At 41.4% G+C, this 19,645-nt stretch overlaps 1 protein-coding gene across 1 annotated transcript; it reads left to right on the top strand.

The window, feature by feature from the left end:
- The first annotated feature begins 7,576 nt into the window (after nucleotides 1–7,576).
- Nucleotides 7,577–18,656, top strand: XPA (XPA, DNA damage recognition and repair factor). The gene is made up of 7 exons (XM_035097336.3): nucleotides 7,577–7,691; nucleotides 10,102–10,262; nucleotides 11,497–11,607; nucleotides 12,245–12,350; nucleotides 15,434–15,599; nucleotides 17,067–17,184; nucleotides 18,281–18,656. Exons 1-7 carry the CDS (start codon nucleotides 7,639–7,641, stop codon nucleotides 18,427–18,429), a joined length of 864 nt encoding a protein of 287 aa, XP_034953227.3. The 5' UTR covers nucleotides 7,577–7,638; the 3' UTR covers nucleotides 18,430–18,656.
- The last annotated feature ends 989 nt before the right edge of the window (nucleotides 18,657–19,645 follow it).

Below are 19,645 nucleotides of genomic sequence, written 5' to 3'. Positions count from 1 at the left end.
CTATACAGTGATACCTTGGTTCTCAAACTTAATCAGTTCCAGAAGTCGGTTCCAAAACCAAAGCATTCCAAAACCGAGGAGTTCTTTCCCATAGAAAGTAATGCAAAATGGATTAATCCATTCCAGACTTTTAAAAAATAACCCCTAAAACAACAATTTGCCATAAATTTTACTATCTAACGAGACCATTGATCCATAAAATGAAGGAATTTTTTTTTTTACATTATGTTTTTATATATGTTGTATTATCCTCTTGGGAGGCTAATAGCACCTTTGGGTGGGGAAGTTTGAGTCCGGGAATAGGTACAGAGAAGAGAGTTCACCTTCTCCTCTCTCCAAACGAGCATTTTATGCAAAATGGTGCCCATTTTGGGGGTCTGTCAACCATACACCCCTGATTCACAACTTTTTAATAAGATTTTGCTGAACTACTAAGTGAAAGCAACAACAACACAACCACAGCCTGTCAAGTTATTAGTCACTTCACTGGTATAATTATTGTGATCATGCTGTTTTGTTTCCCACATGTGCTGAATTGATTTTTGTTTAAAATGAAAGTTCTGCAATCAAATGCATACAACTTGCAGGCCAATCATGTAGTCAATAACCTAGCTTTTCAAAGTCATGTAATTAAATGTTTCTCCTTTTGTACACACATGCTGCGCCCTCTTTTGTGATGAAGTGCGTTGAAATCATGGCAGTCTCCGAGAGGACCACCCAAAGTCAAATGGAGGAATGCTTTCACACAACTGACAGCCTCTGGGCTGCTGGTGTTTTTTTTCATGTTCCTTTCAATCTGTCATTCATAAAACAATAGATTCCTGTACTGGTGGCAAAGTTCAGTTTTCTGCTTATTCATGCTGTTGACAAAAAAAACCCCCACCAAAACCCTACATCAAGATTAGGGGAGGGGCATTTTTTCCAAGGAGTACATGAATGGGGTAAGATTAGCCAGCTACTAATTTATTTTCTGAAGTTAGGCCACAGCTGTACTCTTCAGAATTGCAAACAAAGGCCACACTTCAGCAAATCCACAAACTGCTAGTCAGTGTTTTTGCACATGACATGTTGATATGTTGCGGAGGCCCAAAAGATGTTAGCAGATAATATGGCCTGTCGCTTTTCTCAGCTTCTGTAAGACCTCCCTCTTGGTCTTATTGGCTTAGCCCATACATGATCAGCGTAGTTCTGTTGATCCGCTGTTCTGTTAACACCACTGCATTGCTAACCCCTAATTTTATGTTTGTTTAATTAAAGAAGTTAAGTGTATTCTTGTCTGCTAAGAGCAAGGATGCGGAAATCTCTCGTCCTCCAGTTGTAGTACAGCAACATCTGGAGCAGCAGAAATTCCTCGTCTCTGGCAAAGAGCAACAGGATAGCTCTGTGCTGATGGATAGCTGAGTTGGTTAGAACATGGTGCTGTTAATGCCAAGGTTGTAGGTTCAATCCAACTTCATATTCCTGCATTGCAGGGGGTTGGACTAGATGATGCTCAGGGTCCCTTCCAGCTATGATTCTATGAATAGTCTTTAGCTTATTCAGACCTAGGGCCTGTCTTTAATCAAAACATGCACAGTACCCACTTTTAAGATTTTTGCACTGCGTTTGCTTGTCTCTCCCCACCTTTTCTTTCTTTAAGAACACCCTAAAGAAAAGGAATGGGAGGTGATGCAGTTGGCATACTTCACTGTAGATCACATCCCAACTCACAAACTGAAAACTGGTGTTCTAACTTGATCAGTTCCTCAGGAAAGAAAGAAAGAAAGAAAGAAAGAAAGAAAGAAAGAAAGAGAGAGAAAAGCTTCTGCTCAACTCAGAACTACCTGCCAAAAGTTTCCTTTTGGAATGTGGGATGCAATCCACTGGGAGCAGTCAAATACATCATTCCTTGTTTTCCTAGAGTGGACATGCAAGGGAATGTTTGGTCCAGCCAGTTGGAACTTCCTGTTCCTCCTGACCTGGAGCATCCTTCCTTGCATGTGACTAGTGGGTGGGCCAGGAAAATATTAGAACCCATTTCAGTCTGGACAAGCCAGATTGCTAAGTACAGTAAAGGAACTTGCTAGTGCAAGTCAGGAAGGATATTAATACACAATATATCCTCTCCTGCCACCCTGAACTTTCCCACATGGAACTGCCATTGTGGTATACATATGTGATTTTTAAAAGAAATTAGCTGAAGTCTAAGCTCATTTGGAAATCTAAAGATTTCATTCATGCAGAATACTCCTAGAAATAAATCCTGGAATTGATTAGAAGCCGCATCATTCATTATGGTGTTTGATGCCGCTAAAAACAGAGACCGTCCACAGGTCCTGTTAGCTAGGGATGGTGGGAGTTGTAGTCCCAAAACAGCTGGAGGGCCAAGTTTGGGGATGCCTTGCTTATGTCCTTGGTCCTGATCTTGCAAAGAGTGTTCAATCAGCCTGGGTGTCTCTGGTGGACTTTTCCATGACCAACTGCAAGAAGGGACCAAAGGTCTGAATTATCTCTCTTGCTATAAAAACAACAACACAAAACCTCCCACTGTGGATGTGTGCCTGGTCTACACACACCGCATGTCAGGGAGAAGGCCAAGATCCTGTGGATGCACGTGGATGTCAGCTCCTAGACCAGGCATCCCCAAACTTCGGCCCTCCAGATGTTTTGGACTACAATTCCCATCTTCCCCGACCACTGGTCCTGTTAGCTAGGGATCATGGGAGTTGTAGGCCAAAACATCTGGAGGGCCGCAGTTTGGGGATGCCTGTCCTAGAACTTGGGGTATAGAAAAAGTGTGGAGTGGAGTTGGGGTTTTTTAAGCAGTTAAAATGCTGGAATGCCTGCATTTCAGTACCTGTGTGGCATTTTGTCACAATGCCCAAAGAGTTTTGGTTTACGGAGACTGAAAGGCAATCTTTGGCAGCAGCGATTCGACTAGAAAAATCACAGCTTTCTTACTTCCTGGATTACCAGCTGACAACAAGAGCGTGCTGAGTACTTTGGTGGCAGAACAGCAAGCACTGATGCGAGGTTCATGTGTGTGATGGAGAGGGAGGGAACGGTACAAGTGAATCCCAGCTTTTACCTGACTCAACCTCCTGCCACTTTCTTGTCCAGAGATGTTGTTGTGCCTCCCCTGATCTACTGGAAAGTGATTACGCTGAGATGTAAAACCCTTGTTGAATAACAGTAAAAATAATGACAAGCCACACAGTGGTGTTTTGTTTTGTTTTTAAATAAAAACCCACAAGGCATGCTCACATCCTGCCATGTCCTCCTGTCGTCTCCTGTGATAATAACAAAAATAACAAACTTGCATTAAGGTTGCCTGTCAGGGAAGAGTGCCAGGTTTTTTTTTTGCCCTTGAATATTTACACTTCAGTTTTTCTTGCATACCTTGGATTTTCAGTTCTGGGGCAGGAGCTTTCAACACTTGACGTGCTTCTTTAATTGCCCATCTATCAGCCAAGTTCACAGACAATAGGTGGGAGATGATAAATGAAGCCGAAAGACAGCAGAAAGACTACTCCAAAATGAGCCTTCCCACCAGGTGGCAAGCAAAGCCCAAATCTATTGGAATAGGTACCGTTTATTTATCTTATTAATTCAATTTCTAAGCCATCCTTCGTCAACTGTGATCACAGGGCAGTTTGCTGCAGATGCATCAGCCTTAAAACAATACCTTTCCATAAAATAACATTAAAGCAATAACTAAAAATAAGTCATCTTAGCAATACTGTACCAGAAAACAGACCTCTATTGATCTATAGCTCTTTGACTTCTTCCAAAATCCCAGGTGAAAAGGTACAGCTTCAACTGGCACCAAATTAACAGTGGTCCCAGTTGTGCCTCCAAGGGAAAGGAGTTCGATAAATTAGGTGCCACCACAGAGAAAGCCCTTTCTCATGTCTTCACTCACTGGCAGGCCATGCAGATCTTTATATATGTGGGCAGGCTGCTAGAGGAAGAGATGATATTTCAAGTATTTGGTTCCTAAGTCACTTAAGGCTTTATAAGTTAACAATGAATTGGGCTCAAGAGCATACAAGGTGTGACTGGAAAGTTCAGTGAATGGTCACAGAAATTGGACAGCGATAAATATTTGAACATACATACCTTACAGGTCTTCAAAGGAGGCCCCCTCTGATACAATGCACCATTGTCAACGTACATAGAAATGTTGGTAATTTCTGTGGTAAGTCCTTTTTTCGTACTGCTTTCATTTCCCTCACCACAGCAGCAGCTTGGACGTGGAAAACGTTGGAAAATCTGTGCCCTTTCAGTGCAGATTTCAGTTTTGGAAAAGAAAGAAATCCGATGGGGCCTGATCAGGAGAATATGAAGGGTGGGACAACTCAGTAACCTCAGTAACAATTTCACACGGAATATGCAATTCTTCTGCCATCATTCGGATGGACAAACACCGATCCCACATCAATAACTCACAAACTCTGTCGTCACTGTCTTTCGAGTTACAGCTTCATCTCTGTACACAATTGTGAGCATTTCGTGGATTTCCGATGTCGATTGTATGTTTGAACATTTCTCGCTGTCTGATTTCTGTGACCATTCACTGAACTTTCCGGTCACACCTTGTATAAACGATCAGTGCAGACCCTGCAGAATCCGTGTTATATAATTCTGATGAGCAGAACCACTCAAAATTCTATCAGTTGTCACTTCTGGACTGTTGTTCTTGTTATTATTATTATTATTTTACCTCCCCCTCCCCACTTTCACAGCAATTTAAAAATGGATTCTGTGTGCAAATGGCACACAAAATGAAACCCTTTATGGCAGGACAAGTTATTATTATTATTAATAGTAGTAGTACCCCGCCCATCTGACTAGGTTGCCCCAGCCACTCTGGGCGGCTTCCAATGTATATAAAAACATGACACATTATGTAATTATGTAATTAATTCCAAAATAACTTAATCCACATATTGGTGATGCTAGGACTTTTAAGGCAATTTGCACTCTGAACCCAAAAACTGTAGTTGAAAACATGTTCCATTGACATCAATCAGACTAATTTCCAAATTACCTTTCTGGAAGCCAGAAAGAAATGCCATTACGTTGAATTGGGATAAATGAGTTTTCATTAAATATCTGGATTATTTTAGTTCACATTGAACTGCTGGTTAGAACAGGTGAAACTCGGAAAATTAGAATATCGTCGAAAAGTGCATTTATTTCAGTAATGCAACTCATTATTTTTTCTTTTTCTTTAATTTTTACAAATGCTTTTCTTTTGGAAATTCCACAGTAATAAAACAAATAGTTACAATAATACAAAAATAATCAAAAACAAACATAGCTATTACATTGCATTAATTCCATTCCATTTATAATTGACCCGCCTAATGACAAATAATTACAATTACAACAAATCAAGGCTTGACATATCTTGCTTTACATGTCATGCATCTATCTCATATATTGGTTTCACCTTTTAAGTTGCATTACTGAAATAAATGCACTTTTCGACGATATTCTAATTTTCCGAGTTTCACCTGTATATGATCACCATTAAGGTACATGAGTAACATTGTCTGATTACAAGCATTCATGTATCAGAATACTGATCTTATGACCCATTGCATTTGAATCCCTCTGTTGGGATCTTTTAAATCCAGTACTCTCAACTTCCAGTTTAGTCAAACAATGTATTTCCTCTCTCCTCACATCAGGGCAAACAAGAACAAACAAAAAACCTCAATCCTAAATACCGTTACAATTGCTGTCCAATCCAGCACCAATTTTGCTCCTGAACTCAGTGAAACTTACTCCCAACTACCGGTAAATGGGCACAGGACTGCAGTTTAAGGCTATTACACCATCAATTCTAAAAAAAGAAAGAAAAGGTAAAGGACCCCTTTGACCATCCAGTCAAAGGCGACTATGGGGTTGTGGCGCTCATCTCACTTTCAGGCCGAGGGAGCCGGCGTTTGTCCACAGACAGCTTTCCGGATCATGTGGCCAGCATGACTAAACCACTTCTGGTGCAACGAGACACTGTGACAGAAGTCAGCCCGCACGGAAACGCCGTTTACCTTCCCACCACAGTGGTACCTATTTATCTACTCACATTGGCGTGCTTTCAAACTGCTAGGTTGGCAGGAGCTGGGACAGAGCAATGGGAGCTCACTCAGTCATGGGGATTCAAACCGCCGACCTTCTGATCCACAAGCCCAAGAGGCTTTTACCATCACTTCTACATTTGTATGAAAACCGATGTACAAATCCGCAAAGCTTTTAGCGCACTCTGCTGTCTGTTGTCATGAGTGCCACACATTTGTTTTACCTTCCTTTCAGGGTTTGATCATAAAAAGATCACTGGAAGAAACATCAAGGAAGAAAGTAGGTTTGAGGAGGACATGGTGACGAACTTTCCTGTTATGCTATGTTTTAACAACGCAAATGACCAAGTGATAAGAAAAGAAGAGATTCGCACACAGGTATGATATATACCACCATTAGCTAGGAATTTATTTGCAAAGGCCTGGAAAGAGGAGTGCAAACTTAAGTACAACAGAATTGGTCTGTTGCTTATGGGAGCAGGTGGAATCGGTTAAATTGACATGAGTGCTTAAGAAACGTGGAAATGATGGAAATGGTTTATTGAATATTTACTGTACAGATAAATTGTAAACAGATAAGATCATTGGCAGGATTATTGTAATAACCTGCAGTTTTATAAGAGTTGTTGTTGTTTAGTCGTTTAGTCGTGTCCGACTCTTTGTGACCCCATGGACCATAGCACGCCAGGCACTCCTGTCTTGCACTGCCTCCCGCAGTTTGGTCAAACTCATGTTCGTAGCTTCGAGAACACTGTCCAACCATCTTGTCCTCTGTCGTCCCCTTCTCCTAGTGCCCTCAATCTTTCCCAACATCAGGGTCTTTTCCAAGGATTCTTCTCTTCTCATGAGGTGGCCAAAGTATTGGAGCCTCAGCTTCAGGATCTGTCCTTCCAGTGAGCACCCAGGGTTGATTTCCTTCAGAATGGAGAGGTTTGATCTTCTTGCAGTCCATGGGACTCTCAAGAGTCTCCTCCAGCACCATAATTCAAAAGCATCAATTCTTCGGCGATCAGCCTTCTTTATGGTCCAGCTCTCACTTCCATACAGGTATATAAAGAGGTATATAAGAGTACAGGTATATAAAGTAGTAGATGAATAAGAAAACCCTGCTGAACCATAATAAATAAAATAAAAACTTAGTTGGTCTTTAAGGTGCTACTGAAGGAATTTTTTTATTTTGCTTCGACTCAGACCAACACGGCTACCTACCTGTAACTGCTGAACCCTGCTTAGATTTGCAAAAGTGCTAGTAGTTTTTACTGCTGCACCATCTTTTATTGGAGGCGAAGCCCTTCTGCTGTTCACGCGCAGCCACGGTCTGCTCTTGATTGATATGGCTCTCATTTCTGCCCCGAAGTACATTTTTAAAAAACCACACACAAAACAGGCCTCTGAGTAGGAACGAGGAAGTGTCGTCTCTATGGACGGCCGTCTCTATGCTTTCGTACTTCTGCATTCACGGAGGTAGCCGAGCGCTTCTAAAGGGACGGCTTCCCTCCAGGAGCATGCGCAGACGGCCTCAAGAAGCCAAGCCCCGTGTGGGCAGGCAAGGTTCCTTTTTCCGGTCTTGTTGATGTCTTGGGCGCCTCTCACTTTTGCAGAAAGGCTGAAAGCGGCTGGCAGAAGGCAAGTCCGCCTGTAGCTTGACCTGGGCTGGGCTATTGTTTGTTGGGTTTTGTTGTTGTTTCTGCTGTTATTCATACTTTGCATATTTCTTTTTTTAATAAAAAAATTATCATGCTTTTGTTGATATTAATATTTTGCACCTTTATTTCTTTTAACCTCTTATTACGAGGCAATTGCTCGATTCTGTGGACTTTTCGATGTGTTTTACTTATTGTTTGTGACTACTTTTGTAATTGCATGATTCCCCCCTCCCCCCGGTGCCATAAGCTGCTTTAATTATACAAATAAAATGATGATCTACCGGTTTGGTAAGTGGAATCCAAGCATTTGCCTTCAGATCTGCTTCCTGTTGGAGCAAATGCTAAGAAAGGCCTCATTTCAAGGTGCAATCTCACTCACACCCACATTTACCTGAGAGGAAGTCCCACGGTCGATTTGATTTAAATCAAATTGATTTAAATCACGATTTCAATCATTATTTAAATCACTAGTCAGTAAGACTTGATTTAAATTTTATTTTTATTTTTTATTTTTACAGAAAGGCATTCCTGTTGGTATAATCTTAATATTTACAACCAGATGAAGGTTTCATTTTTGGAATAATAAAATTTCAGAGTAGTTTTTACAGTTATAACAGAAATTACTGATTTGGTTATACTATTATAAATGCATAGACAGATAATTATGAAATTATTGTGAGGTTTAATAAGTTAACTGTTTATATTTGGACAACTTTTCTGCTGTACTTTATTGGAAGGTGAAAAATAATCATTTCCTTAATAACAATTTAAACAATTTATTTCACTAAAGCAATAACATTATAGCTTATGTATCCATGTTTGTCAACTGATGGGGTTAGACATTTTTTTAAAAAAAAACACCTGAGACTGATTTTCAGCACACATGAAATACTTAAAACAAATCCTTATTTCCCAGACTATAATGTATCTGAAATAGAAAGCTATCTTTAGAAAGATATTTTCCTCCAAAAGCATGTTATTTTAAAAATCCAATTTAAATAATAATAAAATCCGATTTAAATCTGATTTTTCTAAAAGTAATAATTGATTTTTATCCACCCTACACTGAATTCAGTTTCAGAAGTCATGCCTCTGAGTAGCTATGCATAGAGCTGTATTATTGGAGACTAGGAAATTTATTGGCGCACAAAGCGTTGAGGACTTTACCAGATACATGAAGTTGGCAGATGGAAAGGTATGAAATCCCTAACTCACAGGACCAGAGGTCCAGAATGATGGGGCCAACACCTGCTGCCTATTCCCCTGGTTGGTAGCTAGCAATCCTTTTGGCTGCTTTTATGATTTCCACCTCCTCCTTTATCATCATCATCATCACCATCACCATCAGGGTTCCCCCCCCCCCCAAGCTGGAACTTGCTGCAACTCAGTTCCGGCACCTCTCAAGTGAGCGCCATTGCCATTATAAGCGAACAAGGGAATGGATACAAAAACTTATGGAATATGCAGAAATGCCAAAACTTACCGAAAGAATAAGAAATCAAGATAATGAACTTTTTATAAAAGAATGGAAATGATTTATTGAATATTTACAGATAAGTCGTAAACAGACAAAAACATTACCAGGATTATTGTAGTAACCTGCAGTTTTATAAGAGTATATATTTACAATAGATAATTAAATGAGCAAGTTAAATGAACTTGGATGTGAAGAAGATATTAAAAAATAAATTGAAGGAGCCTCAGAAAGAGGAGGAAGGAAGCCAAATTGTCAAATGTTAATTGTGGGGAACCGGAATCGTTGCATCACATAAAATTCTTGATTGTGCTCTTCACTCATCGGCCAGGAGAAAGTTTCTTGCTCCATATCTAAAGGGAATCGCCGATGATTCGAATGAAGCCAAACTGAGATATCTACTAAATGATGAAGACCCCTTAAGATCACTCACGGTTGCCAGATTCTTGATCAGTGTCCTATCCCTAAAGAAGAAAAATGGACTCCTGTGCGGCTCGGATAACCCTTTAAAACCATGATTTATGTTTTAGGATGTAATTAGGTGATATCATCATTGATGTCTTTTATTAATTTATGAGCAGAGGGCGATGGTTATGTTGCAAATTTATTGTATGCTGTTGGTTTTTTGTTTTTGTTTGGTTTTTTTGTAAGTTTTTGGCTGTTTTAAATTTGGAGGTTTAAGTACATATATGTTGGTATGGGAATTGTTGTGTGATGGGCCAATGGCCGTAATAAAAATCAATCAATCAATCAATCAAATGTTAAATGGATTGTAAAACTAATGAAATGTATAAATTTGAAAAGTATAAATTAAAAAATTAAAAAGAGAAGAAGGGAGGCATTCATGGTGAGTTCCGGCACTACTTTTTATAGAAAAATAGCACTGATCATTCTTATTTCAATTTAACCTTTCTAGATTTCTGTCTCTGAATCCGGCCATGGAACCTCCTGCTCCTGAAGTGGAGAAACCCGCACTCTCTGCCGCGATGAGGGCAAAGATAGAGCGGAATCGCCAGCGGGCCCTGATGCTGAGGCAGGCAAGGCTGGCTACTAGGCCTTACCCTCCTACCGGCGAAGGTTCGCTTGGCACTGCAATGTAATACACGATGGACAGGTCCAGGTAGCTTGTGCATGTTAGCCTTCAGCTGGTAAGAGAGGCATGTGGATAGGGAAGAGGGAAATCTTAGAATTGTAAAATGGGAAGGGAGCCCCAAAGCTCATCTAGTCAACCCCCCCCGCAGTGCAGGGTTGATGTTGCGGCCAAAGGGCAAATTCTCAAGCCTTTCTACGTCGGGCTTGCCACTGAAGCTTCTGTAGTCTGAGCCAGTTGTGCATATGGCTAGCAAAAGTATACTGCAAATTAAAAGGCACATTATGATGGGAAGTTGTAGGTTTCTTTTGTGGCTGTGTGATGCTGAAGTTTGTGAGCCCCTGAAGGAGGGTAATGCAATGTTCCTTAAAAACATTCAGGCAGGAAGGGAAAGCCTTCAATCTGTAATGCTACAAAGCAGAAATCTTAGGTGGTTGCCACCAGCTTTGGAGTTACGATCCAGGGATAGAAAATACCTGGGGTGATCCTTGATGTTGACAACCCAAATCTACTTAAAAGGAGACTTTTAAGAGACCTCAGGCCCATCTTCCTTGTTAGTTCTAGCAATCTGATCCTCTGCCTTCCGAAAAGTGAACGGGGATCTCTAAATCAGGCATCCCCAAACGGCGGCCCTCCAGATGTTTTGGCCTACAACTCCCATGATCCCTAGCTAAGAGGACCAGTGGTCAGGGATGATGGGAATTGTAGTCCAAAACATCTGGAGGGCCGAAGTTTGGGGATGCCTGCTCTAAATGTATAGAGAGGCAGTGTGGTTTAGTGGTTAGTGTCAGACTAGGATCTAGGATAGGTCTTTGGACTACAGTTCCCATTATCCCTGACCACTGGGTCCAGCTAGCTATGGATGATGGGAGTTGTAGTAAAAAAAGACCTAAGTTTGGGAAATCCTGATCTAGGAGACCAGGATTCAAATCCCCAAATGGCCTGGAAGCTTGGCCTTGGGTCAGTGCCCAACTCTCAGCCTGACCTACCTCACAGGATTGTTGTCAGGATAATATGGAGAGAGGGAGAACCAAGAATAGGATATTCAAGCAATGCAATAATAATATAATGGATTTCAATAGATGCTCCTCTTTTTTAAAAATTGTGGGCTTCTTAACATTTGAGCAAGGTTAGACATGGCTGTCTCACCTACTGATAGAATTTATTACATTAGTGTCAAGTACTGATTGCAACGTTTATTTTTGTTGTTTGCCTTTGCAGGCAGTTCCAAAGTGAAAGCACCTCCAAAAACAATAGATACCGGGGGAGGTTTCTTTCTTGAAGAGGAGGAGGAAGATGAACACACAGCAGAGAAAGTTGTGCATCTCCCTGGTAAATATGGCAGTGAGGAAACGGCTGCTGTTGGTAATGCTTAGTTAGTGGGAGGTGCCATGATAGGGAAAAATGGAAACTGAGCCAAAAGAGAAATTCCTTGTTTGCAGAGACATAAAAAGATATGTCTGAAAGACTGGTACAAATACACATTGCTATGTGTTCTTCTAGAAGAGCTGATGAACATTATTGTGCATTGGTTCATAATTATCCAAACAGTCTGGTCTCGCAGGGCTGGGAAGGTAAAGAATGTTAAAAGGATATGAATGTCCTTTCACTAAGCTAGACGGCTGCATGCATAAATACTATATTTACCTGCAGGACAGAGAGTCGGAAGTTCTTTTATTCTTCTTTCTTTCTTTCTTTCTTTCTTTCTTTCTTTCTTTCTTTCTTTCTTTCTTTCTTTCTTTCTTTTTCTTCAGTTTCCCCTTTTTCTTTTCTCATTTCTGCCTTTGTTCTTTTTTAGACTAAGTAGCTGTTTTATATCAGTACATTATAAAAAAGATACTTTGCAATGGGTATTTTTGTATATCTCTGAATAAATATCAATCAATCAATAATATAAAATATATATTTGCTATCTTGAATGCACTTTAACAGCTCAAGCCCTGTTGTTGTTTATTCTTTTTTTAAATAGGGCCTGTGTTAGAATTTGATTACATTATTTGTGAAGAATGTGGTAAAGAATTCATGGATTCCTACCTCATGAACCACTTTGATCTAGCAACATGTGATAATTGCAGGTATATAGCAAATAAAGAAAGGGGGAAATAATGGCTTATATGCAATGCTGTGGCCAGCAGGATTCTACTGACCTTTAGCACCCTAAACGGCTTTAGCCCTGTGTACCTGACGGAGCGTCTCCACCCCCATCATTTAGTCCGGACACTGAGGTCCAGCTCCGAGGGCCTTCTGGTGGTTCCCTCAATGTGAGAAGTGAAGCTACAGGGAACCAGGCAGAGGGCCTTCTCAGTAGTGGCACCTGCCCTGTGGAACGCTCTCCCATCAAATGTCAAGGAGATAAGTTACTATACAACCTTTAGAAGACATCTGAAGGCAGCCTTGTATTGGAAATGTCTGATGTTTCACTGTGTTGTTTTGTATTCTGTTGTAAGCTACCCACCCAGAGTGGCTGGGGCAACCCAGTCAGATGGGCAGGGTGCAAGTAACTGAATCATTATTATTATTACTGGCAAAGCGGCGCTCACCTTTTCTCTCATTCTGCCCACAAAACTGCTCGAGCACGCTTTCCCAAACTTGAGTCTCCAGCTGTCTTTGGACTACAGCTCCCATCATCCCTAGCTAGCAGGGCCGGTGGTCAAGGATGATGGGAAGTGTAGTCCCCAAAAAGTTGGAGACCCAAGTTGGATCCTCCAACTCTGGAGCCGATTTGGAGAGTGCACAGAACATCTAGAGGGGACAGAAAGTGTAAACTCCATTGCGCACATGGAAATATTTTGTGCCAGCGGAGCCACAGCTTGGCCTGTGGCTCAATTCCCTTAATATTTAATGGTTTTTTGTGTGTAGTTTAGTGTTGTAAAAATTATTCTTGTCTCAATATAAATGTCCTTTGATAAACTTCATTTCAGCAAAGTGTGATGAAGTTCGTTAAAGGTTGTATGTTTCAGCTGAGCAAAAAGGCACCTGAATTTTCACGCTAACATGAGCTGCCTGTTGTAGAGGTGTGTAAAGGACAGCCCTGTTAAGCACATGCTCAAGTCTTGCGTGGAATGAAATGAATTAAATATAGCCCGATATTATGTATGTGTACTTGGAAGGAACACACACTATGCCCAGTGCAGATAATAATAATAATAATAATAATAATAATAATAATAATAATAATAATAATACAGTGGTACCTTGGTTTACGAACTTAATCCGTTCCAGAAGTCCGTGCTTAAACCAAAGCATTCTTAAACCAAGGTGTGCTTTCCCATAGCAGTGGGGACTCACGGAACACACTCAACAGGAAGCGGAACATTTTCTGCTTCCAAGGCAAAGTTCACAAACACCTACTTCCGGAATAAAAAAAAATATCCTTCCAGTAGCACCATAGAGACCAACTAAGTTTGTCATAGGTATGAGCTTTCGTGTGCATGCACACTTCTTCAGATACACACTTTTTCAGATACCTACTTCCGGGTTTGCAGCATTCTTAATCCAAATTGTTCATAAACCAAGGTATTACTGTAATAAATAATAATAATAATAATATAATAATAATATAATAATAATAATAATAAATTAATTAATTACTTATACCCCTCCCATACCCTAATAAGTGGGATTAGGATTGCATCCAAAATTGCTGAACTTTGCCTGGATCGTTGCTGCTTTGGTGCAGTTATTGAGCAACTAGAACAGGGAATACTTTTTAACCATGAGACGCAATTCATGGCTGGCTTTAAGTTTTGTGGGCTGCAGTGCTAGGCACACTTATGACAGTGAGCCACATTAAAATACAGTCATACCTTGGTTTAAGTATGCCTTGGTTTGAGTACTCTCAGTTTAAGTACTCCGCGGACCCGTCTGGAACGGATTAATCCACTTTCCATTACTTTCGATGGGAAAGTTCGCTTCAGGTTAAGTACGATTCAGCTTAAGTATGGACTTCCAGAACCAACTGTGTACTTAAACCAGTGTTTCTCAACCTTTTTTGGGCCACGGCACACTTGTTCCATGAAAAAAATCACGAGGCACACCACCATTAAAAAAGTTAAAAAATTTAACTCTGTGCCGCCCTATATTGACTATATAAGTATGACTGTAATTTAACCCATGTGCAACTGTACTTCGTGCCTATTTTATAGTTTTGTTTTTCATCGTTTAATTTCCATCAGCTGTCATAACTGTTCTGTTTTATATACATTATGAATATTTTTTTAAGCTTTACCTCCCCCCCCCCAAAAAAATATTACAATAGTTCAGGCAGCTATCTCCCTGTCTTGCTATTTCCCCCCTAGGCATTTTATTTTATTTGAATACCTATAGGCCCCCTATTAAGTAGGAAGGAGGAAATTAATCTCCCTCCCGCCGCCCCATGGGAGGGGAGAAGCCTTCAGACCCCCAATTCTCCTCTCCCGCGGCCCGAAGTGGTACAGTCCAGGCAAGGCTCTGCCTGCCCCCGGATTACAAGGGTTACCTTGGCTGCTGCTTGCGAGTAATTCCGGACCGCGAAGCCCAGCGTCCGCCGCGCAGCCATGGCGAAGGACGGGCGGAGGCAGGGGAGGCGGAGCAACCTCGATGCAGCTTAAGGGGGGCCGGCGGCGGATCTGGAGCGCGCCTCCCTAGGGGGCCTCCCTAGACTCTAAAACCACCCTCCAGTCGTTTGCACTGAGCTTTGGGAAAGAGGAGAAATATTGCTTTCCGGCGGGTTAGTGTTGTTCATTGGCGGCCGCCAGGCACGTGACAATGCAAATCGCCCTTCTCGTCACGGCACGTCGCGGCACACCAGCCAGCGTCTCGCGGCACACTAGTGTGCCGCGGAACAGCGGTTGAGAAACGCTGACTTAAACCAAGGTACCACTGTAGTAGGATTTATTTGTGTGCGTCTGTGCATAGGACCAAAGGGAGAGGGCCATGGCTCAGGGATGACCACTCTTTGCTCTCAGAAGGTCTCGGGTTCTTGCCCGAGCATCTCCTGGCAGAACAAGGGAACCGCTTCTAGTCACTGTAAACAATACAGATCTCATGGACCAGGGGACTAACGCTCTGTAACACACCTTCCCATATCAGATTGCTGATCGACTACTTTACAGCTCAGAAAATAGCAGCTCATACATAATAACAGTCTTAGATTCACTGAATGGGACTTGTGTTTCAGAGATGTTGAAGAAAAGCATAAACTCATAACAAGGAGTGAAGCCAAGCAAGAGTATCTTCTGAAAGACTGCGATTTAGACAAGAGAGAACCGGTGCTAAGATTTATTCTGAAGAAAAACCCTCATAATCCGCGATGGGGTGACATGAAACTTTACTTAAAGCTACAGGTACCAAGCTTTGTTCAATAAGGTGTGATCTCTTTATTATTATTTATTTGCAGTAGTGAAGACAAAATGGATGGTGTGACCCTCCAGAAAAGTTAATTGGGTACCCGGCGGTGAGGGAGCGGTGGTGGTTTCACTGGAGGCACTGGAGACGATGCAGCTTGTTTTTCCCTCAGCGCCCGGGCACTGGGGGCAGAGGGAGTCCCTCTGCCACTGGTGCCCCATGTGGAGGAACAAGATGCTCTAAACCCTGTGAGGCGCTGGGGTGAAATTGCCACTGCTCCTGCCAAGGAGCTGAGGCGGTTTCACCCCAGCCCCTTGTGGGACTGGGCCCAACGCAGCTCGTTCCTCCCTTCCCTTTTCAACATCACAATGTTTGGCTGCCGATACATCATGTTGAAAAGCTGCTATCGCCAAACCCTGTTCTGAACACTGTTATGTACATTCCTCAGCACACACACCCTTTACAGGCAGGAATCATAGAATTGGAAGAGACCGCAAGGGCCGTCAAGTCCAACCCCCTGCCAAGCAGGAAACACCATCAAAGCATTCCTGACACATGGCTGTCAAGCCTCTGCTTAAAGACCTCCAAAGGAGGAGACTCCACCACACTCCTTGGCAGCAAATTCCACTGCTGAACAGCTCTTACTGTCAGGAAGTTCTTCCTAATGTTTAGGTGGAATCTTCTTTCTTGTAGTTTGAATCCATTGCTCCGTGTCCGCTTCTCTGGAGCAGCAGAAAACAACCTTTCTCCCTCCTCTATATGACACCCTTTTATATATTTGAACATGGCTATCATATCACCCCTTAACATTCTCTTCTCTAGGCTAAACATACCCAGCTCCCTAAGCCGTTCCTCATAAGGCATTGTTTCCTCAGAAGGCATCCCTTCTACACGTTAATTCAGAAGGCCAGCATTGTTACAAATGCCTTTGTTGGATACAGATTATGTACCATGTTTTCCCCAAAATAAGACACTGTCTTATATTTATTTTTCCTCAAGAAGACACACTACGGCTTATTTCTGATTCTGATTATTTCTGATTTCTGTATTTTAATGTTTTGTTGGAAGCCGCCCAGAGTGGCTGTGGGAACCCGGCCAGATGGGCGGGGTATAAATAATAAATTATTATTATTAATTATTATTTTCAAAGGATGTCTTATTTTCCAGCCTCGCCTCTTCCTTGGCGCCCTCCAGAACTGCGCCTATCACTATGTCTTTTTTCGGGGAAACAGTATCTAGTTTATTAAATGTCACATTACTTCTGTACCAACATGAATAAAACTAGTGAGGTGGGTGTCTGCATAGTTTTGTGTCCCATTTTTATAGTATGGAGGGAACCAGAGGAATTCTCTATCCAAGCCAGAGGCCTACACAGACCAAGCCGTTCAGCGTAGACCGTAGTGCATTGCAACAGAGTTCAAACTCTGAGACCGGGTTTTTGTTTGTTCAAATGTCTCATTCTGCAGGTGATCAAGCGCTCTCTTGAAATCTGGGGTAGCGAAGAAGCGTTAGAAGAAGCGAAGGAAAGCAGACAAGACAACAGAGAGAAGTTGAAACAAAAAAAGTTTGATAAGAAAGTTAAAGGTGAGTGAATTGAGCGCTCTTGACCACTGCACCCCACAAACCTACCAGTAAAACAACAGGTGTTGTAATCTTCTAGCACACTGAACAGCTTAATGGGTACTTGTACAATGCGGGTGGCGCTGTGGTCTAATCCACTGAGCCTCTTGGGCTTGCTGATCAGAAGGTCGGCGGTTCGAATCCCTGTGACAGGGTGAGCTCCCGTTGCTGTGTCCCAGCTCCTGCCAACCTAGCAGTTCGAAAGCACGTCAAAGTGCAAGTAGATAAATAGGTACCGCTGTGGCGGAAGGTAAGTGGCATTTTCATGCGCTCTGGTTTCCGTCACAGTGTTCTGTTGTGCCAGAAGCTGTTTAGTCTGGCCACATGACCCGGAAAGCTAGTTGTGGAAAACGCCGGCTCCCTCGGCCTGAAAGCGATATGAGCACCACAACCCCATAGTCACCTTTAACTGGACTTAACTATCCAGGGGTCCTTTACCTTTTTACCTACAATGGGGGGGAGGGGAGTTAGTCCCATCTATAGGATAATTTCTCTGTATTTTGGTCCTCTGCAATATTTCAGTTTGGTATACAGGTGAAACTCGCAAAATTAGAATATCGTCGAAAAGTGCATTTATTTCAGTAATGCAACTTATTTTTTTGTTTTTCTTTTAATTTTTACAAATGCTTTCTTTTGGAAATTCCACAGTAATAAGACAAATAGTTACAATACAAAAATAAACATCACTGTTACATTTCATTTATAATTGACCCGCCTAACGACAAATAATTACAATTGCAGCAAATAAAGGCTTGACATATCTTGCTTTGCATGCCATGCATCTATCTCATATATTGGTTTCACCTTTTAAGTTGCGTTACTGAAATAAATGTACTTTTCGACGATAATTCTAATTTTCCGAGTTTCACCTGTAATTGTTTTGGAACTTGCAATGTTGGGGAGACTTCTGCAGTTTTTTCTGCTCTTACAAATCCTGGATTACAATATACAAATTAGGGATTGTGGTTGAAAGCAGGAGCCCATCTCCAGGACACAAAAGGAAAACTTGGGGGCTTCTGGTCTGCCTTCAGTAGTAATTTTCTTCTTCGTTTTGTATTAGAACTGCGACGAGCTGTAAGGAGTAGCGTATGGAAAAAAGATACAAGTCTTCATCAACATGACTACGGAGCTGAAGAAATGATAGACGAAGACCTATACAAGAAAACCTGCACGACGTGTGGTCATGAATTAACATATGAAAAAATGTAGTATGTTCTTAGTGTTGCATTAAAATGTAACTTTTGTAAATTTTTTTTTAATCCAATGAACTAAGTGCTCAGCAACCTTTTTTACACAGTCCTTCTCATCCACAATTGAAATACAATGTTAAAAATCTGAGTTCATGGGAGAACTGCTGAATCATGCAAGTATTGAATTGTATTGTGTATCACTGCTAATAAAATAAAATAAAATAAATGAAAGCAATGGTATTTTCAGCCCTGTTTTATCTTTCATTGTACCACATTATCTTCAATAATTCCTGCTGGATATTCTAATAGTGTGATACAAAGTGTTAAGACTTCCATTGGGTGTACATCCCAATAGCATTTTGTTCACTTAGGACTAAAGATGCTACCAAAGTAATTTACTAGGGCTTGGTAATGCTCTACACGAGTTGGAAGTACAGGAAGTGCCCCCCTCCCTTAAATTATGCACGTGTATGGTTTCTAGTTTTGCTGGATAGAGGAAAACCCAGCATACCTCTTCCCTTAACCACTTGAGATCTTATTTAGCCAGCAGTCCTTAGCATACCAAGTACATGTAACTTTTGTTACCGTACTTAAAATGAAATGTGAGAAGCAGCAACTCGAGTCCTAATCCAGTGGAATCTCACATACGTACACAAAGCAGTGATTTTATATCCACCACAGCAAGGGCTTTTAAGCCAAGACAATCTCGGGTTTTTCAGTAAGAAACAACTTAAATGGTGAAGGCATTCAGTAACGAGATGTGCAGAGAAACCAGATGCAAATTAAGTGCTTGGGGAAATTAATCGGAGACAAATGGTTCTGTGCAATGAGGAAAGGTAGGAACACCTAGCAACACTCAGACTGCAAATATCGATGTACACTCCTGCTGTGAGAATGCCTCAGGAGGCAAATCTCAGAGACAAGTTACATAATTTTGTTAGAAGATCACAAATTCATTTTGAACCCTTTAAGATGCCATCCGGGTCCGGCAATCTCTCAGTTTTTCAATGCAGCCTAATACTTTGTTTCTTGTCTTAATTTGTCCAACTCCATTGCTGAGTTAGTCAAAGATTAGGGAAAAGCTAATTTAGACCCATAATTTAGGACTGCTAAAATACTCTTTTCTAATATGTGATGGTAGCCTGTCCAGTCTTTACCATCACTCCTAAGTTTTGCCTATCCTTTATAGTTGTTCATGGCAAAGATGATATAGGTGAGAAATTCAACAGTATCAC

Source organism: Zootoca vivipara, chromosome 15 (assembly GCF_965207765.1).
Source record: "Zootoca vivipara chromosome 15, rZooViv2.hap1.1, whole genome shotgun sequence".
Lineage (NCBI taxonomy): Eukaryota > Metazoa > Chordata > Lepidosauria > Squamata > Lacertidae > Zootoca > Zootoca vivipara.
Note: the sequence above shows the minus strand (reverse complement) of the source record. Positions and strands in the feature narration are given on the sequence as shown.